This window comes from Ailuropoda melanoleuca, chromosome 8 (genome assembly GCF_002007445.2).
Source record: "Ailuropoda melanoleuca isolate Jingjing chromosome 8, ASM200744v2, whole genome shotgun sequence".
NCBI lineage: Eukaryota > Metazoa > Chordata > Mammalia > Carnivora > Ursidae > Ailuropoda > Ailuropoda melanoleuca.
The window spans coordinates 75,214,852-75,225,449 of record NC_048225.1 but is presented as its reverse complement, the minus strand read 5'-3'; the positions used below and the strand labels follow the sequence as shown (position 1 = coordinate 75,225,449).

At 38.3% G+C, this 10,598-nt stretch overlaps 1 protein-coding gene across 1 annotated transcript in view; it reads right to left on the bottom strand.

The window, feature by feature from the left end:
* Positions 1–648: 648 nt before the first annotated feature.
* MROH9 (maestro heat like repeat family member 9) overlaps positions 649–10,598 on the bottom strand; it is a gene marked incomplete at its 5' end in the record, with an annotated part of 56,758 nt that continues 46,808 nt past the window's right edge. The window contains 2 exons of the mRNA XM_034667645.1: positions 649–911; positions 2,431–2,493. Coding sequence (XP_034523536.1) covers positions 649–911; positions 2,431–2,493 — 326 coding nt within the window. The remainder of the gene's footprint in view (positions 912–2,430; positions 2,494–10,598) is intronic.

Sequence of the window (10,598 nt, the reverse complement as noted above, 5' to 3'; positions counted from 1 at the left end):
GGGTTATCCAATTTTCATTTCAGAAAGTTTAAAGTGATTAGCATAGCATCATCTCCCCCTCACATGTCAGCTCTCCCCATCCTTTCCTTGCCCACCTGCGTCCATAACAAAGTCTCCAGTTCCACTCCCAGCACTCTTCTTGCCTCAGTGTCTCCACCTGGAATACATTTCCGTACTTCCCTTCCTTCTTCCAGGCAAGTCCCATTTCTTCCTTTGTCAATACTGCTCTAGGCAGCATTTGTCCCACAGGATGGAAATAGCCATACCGTGTGTCACTAGACTGTGACCTTCCTGAGAGCAGGAACCTTGTTTATACCACCCAAATGTCCCCACTGCCTAGCATAGTGCCTGGTACTTGGAAGGTGTTCAATAGATGCTTATTGATTAAGTCAAAATCCAAGAGCTTCTCATCAAACACTTTCTTTATATGATTTTTCAATTTTATTAGTGGCCCTCTGATCACTGTCAAACATAGAAAGGCAATGGATTTCTATATTTGAATAGAGAATTAAGTGACAGGAAAGGCTTCTAGCATCCTTCAGAAAAGCGTGTATATACAGACTCAAGTTATCAAGAGGGAAAGGAAAATCACTTCTCTTCTGAGATGTGCTCCGAGCAACAGACCAACATCTCATTCTTTACCAAATTTTATTCACAATTCTCATCTGCATGGACTTCCTTGTCATTCTTGGTTTCCTTAATCCTCATAGGGCTGCCTGCCAGGTTGTCGGGCCAGTTATATTTATAAAGAGGCTTCAGTTTTTTTGTGTAGATAGAGTTAAATACTCTTCGGAAGATTTGTTTAAGATTTGAGGTGGTCAATCTATGGGCTATTTCCTGGAATATTTTGTAGGTTATTTCTGCCAACTCCCTGATCACAGGGTCTTCATCCCGAAGCACTCGGTCAATAGCTGTAAGAGCAGAAGGCCTTTTAGTTCAAGACATCTCTCTCATGGTTGAGAAGCTGTAACCTTAAACAGCACCACCACCTTTCACAGAATCTCTCCTTTTCTTCTCTAACCTCCCAATTTTCATTATTTCGACTAGAAGCATCCAGGAAGTTTTATCTGCTTATCCCCACCAGACCTCGATAAAGAAAAATAGGAATACTCACTAAATATCTACTGAGTGCCTATTATGTGCTGAACATTCTGCTAAGTAGCATAAACATATATTCATGAAGAGGTTCAATAGTGCTCATAATAATGAAAAAAGTTGGGACTCAGTCTCAGTTCATCAACAGAGACCCGTGTAAAAATTAGGCATATCATAAAATGAAATAGCATACACATAATAACGTGATGATGAAAACCCAAGTTTCTTGGCCTGAATATATGAAGAAATGAAAGAGCTATACGACACTTATGATAGTTTAAAAAATAAACATGTAATAGCTTATATTCTTTAAAAATATCTGAGATAATATACATACCAAAATGCTAATATCATTTTATCCAGATGCCGGGCTTGTAGAAGTTATTTTCTTCTGAACAAAAAGAAATCGAGAGGGGAAAACAAGGACAGATGTGGAAAAGAGAGAGGAGAAGGAGCAGGAAGTGAAGGAGGAGAGAAAGAAGAAAAAGATTTTGAGGGACATAGAGGCAGAATTATTGTGCTTACCGTTTGCAGGCAGTCAACAAATATGTATTGAATAAATGAGTGAATGGGTGAATGAGCAAGTGGAAAAGGAAGGAAGATAATGATGTGTCAGTGTGGGTTCACCAGTGGTAACAAACATGCCACAGGGGAGAGGGATATTGATAGGGGGGAGGCGTGTGTGTGTGTGGGGGGGCAGAAGGTGTATGGGAAATCTCTGTACCTTCCTTCCAGTAAATCTGAAACTGCTCTGAGAAAGTAAGTCTATGACACACACACAAAAGGGAAGGAAGGAGGACTGCCACCCTATTTTCTACTTCACCTGTTTGCAATTCTGATTTTGAAAGCAAACATTCTCCTTCTTTAATTCCCTCTGGTGCAAATGTGCATTGCTATCCTCTAAAATGTAAATTCTCTGAGGAAGGGACTTTGCTTTGTTTGCTGCTCTATGTTCCGCAGCTGGAATAGTGCTGCCACATGGTAGATGCTGGAAAAAAATTTGTTGGATGGATGAATGAGTGAATAAACCTTCAACTCTGTAGTTCCTAAGGGCTCAAGGATGATAGATGGGTCTCAAATAATGAGAGGGATAGATAGATTTAAGCGCGTGCACACACACACACCCTAAGAAGGGGAGGGAAGAGAAGGAAAGGGAAGGGAAGTAGGGAGGGGAAAGGAAGAAAAGAAAAGATGCCCTATAACCTAGTCCTTCCACTGTTTCCCCCTTACCACTCATCCCTGTCACCGTTACAGAACACACATGTGAACTGAATCACAAATAGTGAATTCACTTAGACTTCCACATACAGATTTCACTATAACTTCAACACTTACCCTCAAGCATGACTGCAATTTCATCTTTGAGCAGTAAATGGCCACCTAATTTTGCCAAGTACCCTGTGCACAAGATAAAATTAAAGTTATCCCAAAATACATCATGCAAATGCTTCCCCGATCTGGCCGCCTTCATAGCTTTCTTCAAAGAAAAGTATCTCTAGATGATCGTTGAAACATCCTTTAGTGCTTTCAAATAATTATTATTTAACGAAACTCTTTATTGACATATATTTATGTGTATAAATGTGCACAAATCATAATTGCACAGCTTGGTGAATAACCACACAGTGAACAGTTCTAGCTACCACTTAGACCATTAAATAGAACAACTACTAGCATTCTGGAAGCCTCCCTCGTGCCCTTCCCAATATCTTCCTCCACCCTTTAAAATACTCTTTTGCTCAACTTGTTGTTGAGCATTACTAAGAGATTAATCTGGGTTCCTTATTGTGGCAATAGTTCATTCATTTCTCATTTATTTACATCATATCTATCTATGGCTGCTTTAACACTACAACAGCAGTGCTGAGTAGTGTTGACAGAGACCAGACAGGATTCATGGCTTAAAATATTTACTATCTGGTCCTTTACAGAAAGAGTTTGCTTGAATGCTGTTATAGGATATTCCATCTTATGAACGCAGCATTTAAAAAATCCATTCTGTTAATGATGGACAGTGTGTTGTTTTCAACTCATGGCTATTAGGAATGATGATGCTATTATGGGCATTCTTGCATGGATTTTGGTATGCATTTGTATGCATTGTTTGGTATGTAGTTAGCAGAGGACTTATTGGCTAATGGATATACTTATCTTCACCTTTAATCATTACCACCAAACAAATTTCCAAAGTGGTTGTACCAATTTTCACTCCCACCAGTAACTATGAACATTTCCATTACTTTATATCCTCTCTGCCATTTGACATTGTTAGCCTTTTTCCTTTCAGTTATTCTCATGGATTTGGTGGTAGCATCACACTGTGATTTTCTTTGCTTTTTTTTTTTTGGTGGTGATTAATAAGAGTTTTATATAGTATTTATGGGCCACTTGGATATTTCCTTTGTAAAATATCTAAGTATCTTGCCTGTTTTTATATTGAGTTATCTTTTACTTATATACTTGTAGGCATTTTTTACTTAGGATATTAATCTTTTTTAATGTCACATGACTTCCAAATATCTCCTCCTACTTTGGGGCTAAACTTTTCCATTTGTATTTTTTTTTTTAATAAACAGAAGTCTCTAATTTTAATGCAGTCCAATTCACCATCTTTTTATTTATGGCTAGTGAATTTTGGAGTCTTGATAGGAAATCTTGGATGTCTCAGGCTATACTGATATTCTACTCTATTTACTTTTAGAAGCTTTATTGTTTTACCTTTTACTCTTTGGGATTGTAGACTGAACTGTAATTACACTGCATAAAGTAGGAGTCAATATATTTTTTATATTCCTGTGTAATTAACCCAGCACCATTTAAAGAAAAAACAGTCCTTTCCCTACTGCTATGCAGAGTCACTGATATCATAAATTGTGTGGGGGTCAGTGTCTTAACTTCATTCTGTCACTGCTACTGGCATATTACCTTAATGTATAATGTGTCCTGCTATCTTTCCAGTAGTAGTTCTTCAACTCTGTGGTTCTTTACATTATCTTGGCTAACTCTCTAACCATTAAATTTTCATGTAAAATTAAGAATCAGCTTGTCTCATTTCACACACACACACACACACACACACACACACACACACCCTGGTGAAATTTTGTTTGGGATTGCATTGACTCGACAGATCAGTTTGGGGAGAGTTGACATGCCATAAAATCTAATCCTTTAGTCCACGAACGTGATACGTCACTCCAAAGTTGCTAAAAATTTTCTCAATGTTTTCTAGTTTTCAGTGCATCAGTCTTGTACATCTTTCCTTAGTTTTGTTTTGAGGTCTTTGATGGTTTTTTTGGTGCTTTTGTATTAGGCATTTTAAAAAATTTGGTTTCCTGGAACACCTGGGTGGCTCAGTCAGTTGGGCATCTGCCTTTGGCTCAGGTCATGATCTCAGTGTCCTGGGATCAAGCCCTGCATCAGGCTTTCTGTTCAGCGGGGAGTCTGATTCTCCCTCTCACTCTCCCTCTGTGCTCTCCTTCTCTTTGCCTCAAATAAATAAATGAAATCTTTAAAAAAAAAAATCTGGTTTCCTGGCTGTGTATTGCTGGGATATAGAAATCCAATTGCTCTTTATATTTTGATGCTGTATCTAGAAAATTTGCTGAATTTACATATTATTCAAATAGTATTTTTCTGAATTCTTTCCAGTGTTCTAAATATTTTTAAATATTATTATTTATCTACAAATTTTAAAAGTTTTATTTTCTTTTGTCCAAACATATACATTTTATTTCTTATTACCTTATTTTAGTTCCGGAAAAGCCTGGGAGTATTTACTAGAGCTCCTCCTCATGGTCAGTCTATTGCAAGTTTAGTTCCTTCAGTTCAAAATTTCTGCAGTTTTTCAGTTTCTCAACTACCACGTTAGCATTTAGAATTGGCAAAACCTAAAAAAGGAAATAATCCCCGGATATCAGGTCTACTTCTTTTGGTGTTTCTTTTCTTCTGTTCTGGGTCACCGTCTTTATAAAAGCTCTGAAATGTTTTCAGATAAGCTTTTAAAGCCTTTTTGAAACTGTTCTTTTTATCCTCGACACAAAGACACAACCAAAGCCTACAGAGGTTGAGTGACTTGGTAAAGGTCACATGGCTAACGGGCATACATTCTGAGATGTGAATGCAAGCTGATCTAACCCTCACCAATATTTCATATTGCCTCTGCTTCCGTCAAAACAGTGATCACAAAAATCATAGCAATTGGTCATTTTCAAAACCCACCTACAGATCATAGAGCTCAAGTTACTCTTCTTGGCAGGGGGAGCATGGGCTTAAACCTTTAAGAACAGGGCTTGAAATAAAAATGTGTGCTGTGGGGATCCTTAAATGTCAAGGTTTTCTATCTGCTTAATTTTGTAATCCAATGTAATTCCTTTTAGAATTAGATGGAGAATACAAATAGATGAATGAAAGTTTCCTATGCCAGAAAGTACTAATTTCCCCCAATGTCAAATTGCTTCTTTCCTTTAGTTCCCTTACTAAAGCCACTGTGTTTTAGCTGGACATATGGCCACTCAGCAGACGTCGAGATTTTCAAGACTTCTTTGCACTTCGGCAACATGTCTGAGTTCTGGGCTAATGATCATTTAGCAGAAGTGATATTTACTCTTTAAAGAGTTGGGCGTGAGCTCTTGATATTTTTTTCCTCCCCAGTTGACGGGCACGTAGAAGTGGTTGCAGGTGCTGGAGCAAACATCTTGGACTTGACGTAGGAAATTGTGATGAGGACGCTAGAGCAACAGAAGAGCTGGTATCCGTGTGCTGGCACTTGGCCTCTACATGAGACGGAAACAAACTACTGCCTCGTTTCAGCCACAGCTGTCTTCGGGTCTTTCTTACACTGCAGGGACATATTTCATAAATGCAATATTACCACCAAAAGGACAAAACAGGGGGCAAAGTTAGGCAACAACACCCGAAAATTGAATGGCTCTCCTGACACGGTGGTTGTGAAAGTCACAAAGGAATTTGAAGATTTGACAAACATCGTGGATTAACCGAAATGCCAACAAGGCCCACATGAGTGTGACCTCCGCTGTGTGGAAGATTGCAGTCGGTGGCGGTGGGGAGAGTGGTGGACAGGAAGTACAAGCTCTAGCCATGAGTGTGGTGACTGCTAACTTCACTCAGTTTGCTACTGTGAAGACATGCAGGTTTGGGGGTGTCTTATCTTTCCTTTCCCCATGCCCAAAATAATTGGACATCCAGAGAGACTCATGTGAAAGATCTCAGATTTTATGTGTTGGCAGCTATGACATATTGCTAGCTGCCAATCGACATCATTGTCCTCTTCTTGACCATTAAAAACAAAACAAACAAAACAAAACAAAACCATAACATAATTCCAAGCATTTCTTGAAACTAATGCTTTGAAAAACACAATGACCGTCTGGTCACTGGGAGTGGCCAGATAAGCTACTGGTTGAGACTTTGAGGAAAGCTTTGTAAGATCAGGCCGACCCAGAAACGAAAAGGTGATTTTTACCCTTTAGTTTTTTGTTTCTTCCTTGGTGTAACACTGTCGCAAGGCTGAAGGTAATCAGAAAACACAGATGAGAGAGATGCCACATGCTACGGACAGGTGGCATTATGAAGCCAACGATGCAATGAATATCTAGGTACACACATCATTCCTCACATGCAGTAGATCAGAGAATAAATCCTCCTGAGAGGAGGTTGAGTCAAAGGAGTACACATCTCACATTCTGATGGATGCCATCAAACTGCTCTTCTTAGAGCGGCAGCTACTTACACTGTCACCAGTAATGTGAAGAGATTACCTACTTCCTGTAACCTCATGGCAACAGTCGAGTATAAGACCTTTTGATCTTTATCAATGCGATGAATAGAAACATTTCATCATTTCAATTTGCATCACTTTTTGGATGAAGTTATGAAAATTTTATGTTTATGAGCCAAATAATTTTTTTCATGTTCAGTGTCCATTTTTCTAGTGGGTTGTCTTTTCTTACGGATTTGTATAGGATCTTTGGACAGGAAGAACTCACCCTTCATTTGTGGTGTTGTAAGTGTTTCATCTCAGTTTGGTTTTTCACTCTGTTTATGGTGGTTTTGCTCTGCAGAAATATTTACTTTTCTCATAGATGATCAATCTTTTCTTTATGATTCCTAGATTTTGACTTTTACCTTAGAAAGATCTTACCCACCCCCTGATCATAAAGCACATTCTTCCATACTTTTCTAACTAAAATTTTGCTTATCATTATTATGGTTTAATTTTCAGCATTCGAGTCTTTGACTATCTGGAATTTATTTAAAGTAAGAAGAAAGATAGGAATAAAATAATTTTTAAAATTCCAGATGGCTCACCAGGTGTCCATAAGCTATTTAAGGAATATTCTGTATTTTCATCACTGTAAAAGCCAATGATTCACTTTAAAATATTGCATGTTTTGTTATTTCTGGATGGTATTTTGTTCTATTTGTTTGTCTGTTTATTCCATGTGATGTTAAGTACTGTAGCTGTGTTAATATCTGATAGAGCTAGTCGTCTCTGTCTTTGTCTCTGTCTCTCTCTCTTTTTTTTGGTCAGAATTTCCTGGATATTCTTGTATGCTAATTCTACATTAATTTTAGAATCAACATGTCACTTTTGAGAAAAGAAAGCCCTACTGATATTTTATTTTTTTATTTTTCATTTTCTTTATTTATTTTTAAGATTTTATTTATTTCTTTGAGAGACAGAGAGAGAGCGCAAGTGCAATTGGGAGTGCACACGAGCAGGGGAGGAGCAGAGGGAGAGGGAGAAGCAGACTCCTCCCCTCTGAGCAAGGACCCCAGTTAGGGGCTCAATCCTAGGGCCCTGGAACATGACTTGAGCCGAAGGCAGACACTTAACAGACTGAGCCACCCAGGAATCCCTACTGATATTTTAATTGGCGCTTCCTTCCATGCATATATTCCATGTACATTTTTTTAAAGATTTTATTTATCGGAATGCCTGGGTGGCTCAGTCAGTTAAATGTCTACCTTCAGCTCGGGTCATGATCCCAGGATCCTGGAATCGGGTCCCGCACTGGGATCTTTGCTTAGCACGGAGCCTGCTTCTTCCTCTACTCCTCCCATAAATTATGCTCGCTCTCTCACTCGCTCTCTCTGACAAATAAATAAAAATCGATTTTGTTTATTTATTTGTCAGAGAGAGAAAGCACAAGCAGGGGAGCTGCAGGGAGAGGGAGAGGCAGGCTCCCTACTTAGCAGGGGGCCTGATGTGGGACTTGATCCCAGGACCCTGAGATCATGACCCCAGCTGAAGGCAGACGTTTAATTGACTGAGCCACCCAGGAACCCCTTCCGTGCACATTTTAAATTTTGATTCTTTGCCAAAAGATGGTTTATACCTTCCTATTCTTCAAATCTTCTTTATATCTTTTAGTAATATTTGCAAGTTTTTTTTTAATAGAAATATTGCATATATTGTAGAGTTTTTTCTGGATCTCCCTTCCTTCAGTCTGTCCATACTTCTTCCTTTCCTTCCTCCCTTGCTCATCTTCCTCCCCCCGGATGCTTTATTTCTTGCCTTCTTTCCTTTCCCCTCTTTCCTTCCCCTCCCCTCCCTTCCTTCCTTCCTTCTTCCTCCCTCCCCTTTTCTTTCTACTTAGGATTTTGTAGGCACTATTCTTCTGTATTTTAGGGTTGAATACTAAAGTGGGGAAATCTAATGACAGTTTCACTTATTTTATAATGTATAGATGACTTTTTTCCCTCTAAATGCTCAAGAATTCTTTAACTGTGAAGTTCCCTAACTTTATTAGGAAATGTCTTAATGTTGTGTTCTGTATAAAATGTTCCTTGAAAAATTATTTAATACTTCAATTTATTTAATTAAGTCTTTTTTATTTCTTAAATTATATCTTTGGATCCCTTTTACTGCTCTAATAATTTTTCTTCTTTAGGGTTATCATTTATGCATAGTTCCATTTCTTTTTTTAAAAATTTAAATTCAATTTACTTAACATATAGTGTAGTATTTCTTTCAGGAGTAGAATTTATTGATTAATCACTTACATATAACACCCTGTGCTCAATCCAAGAGCACTCCTTAATGCCCATCATCCATTTAGCCCATCCCCCCACCCACCTCTCCTCCAGCAACCTTCAGTTTGTTTCCTATATTTAAGAGTCTCTTATAATTTGCCTCCCTTTCTGTTTTTATCTATTTTATTTTTCCTTCTCTTCCCCTATGTTCATCTGTTTTGTTTCTTAAATTCCACATGAGTGAAATTTTATTTTAATACAAAAATCATAATCATATGATATTTGTCTTTCTCTGACTTATTTTGCTTAGCATAATACACTCCAGTTCTATCCACATTGTTGCAAATGGCAAGATTTCATTCTTTTTGATCGCTAATATTCCGTTATACATACACACACACACACACACACACACACATCTTCTTCACTCATTCATCAATCGGCAGACATTTGGGGTCTTTCCATAATTTGGTTGTTGTTGATAGTGCTGCTATAAACATTGGGGTGCATGAGCCCCTTTGAATCAGCATTTTTGTATCCTTTGGATAAGTACCTAGTAGTGCAATTGCTGGGCCATAGGGTAGTTCTGTTTTTAACTTTTTGAGGAATCTCCGTACTGTTTTTCGGAGTAGCTGCACCAGTTTGCATTACCACCAACTGTGCAAAAGGGCTCCCCTTTCTCCACATCCCACTGTTTCCTTGAGTTGTTAATTTTAGCCATTCTGAGGGGTGTGAGGTGGTATCTCATTGTGGTTTTGATTTGTTGCTCCCTCAGGATAAGTGATGTCTTTTATTTATCTTCCATATCTCTCACTGTCCTTTAGTTTCTCAAACTGTTTCTTGCTGGTTTTCACTCCTTTTGCTAGCATTTCTTGGCCCTGTACACCTTGTCTTTTACTGGGTTATCAACAATATATATTTTCTCTTCTGCAGGTTGGAGGGTACTTTTTAATAATGGTTATACATTTTTTCTTACGCTTCCCCCCATACTTTGAAAGCTTGTTTTTCCTGAGCTCCCATTATCCCATCTTACATTTCCTGAGTGCTTGTATCTATACCTTAGATCTTTATATAAAAAAGTTTTGGGTTCACAGAAATATATATCCTGATTTTTATCTGGTCTGTAGAAACATTTTCTAAACTTTGTTTTGCGTTTTTCCTCTATTTCCCCCCGGAAATACCTCTGTAGAAAAAAAAATGCTCTTTTAAAATTACTTATTTTTGGATCATGCAATATGATATACAGAGGAATGTTTGTGGAAAGTTCCAGGGCCGAATTCAGGATAGCAGGAATTCTTTCTGGTTTGAAATAAAGCTCTTATGACACAAGGTTTCCCGTATGTTTGTGTTCCCTTACTTCTCTAAGATCAGCATATATCAGGAGCTCTAGTGATGATCAAAGTTCAGTTTGTCTTCTACCCTGACTGACAGACTCCTCCCTTCAAGTACAACAGGACTGTATTTCCTTAGTCCTTGCTAAGCAGGTGGCCCTGCCACTCCATGAT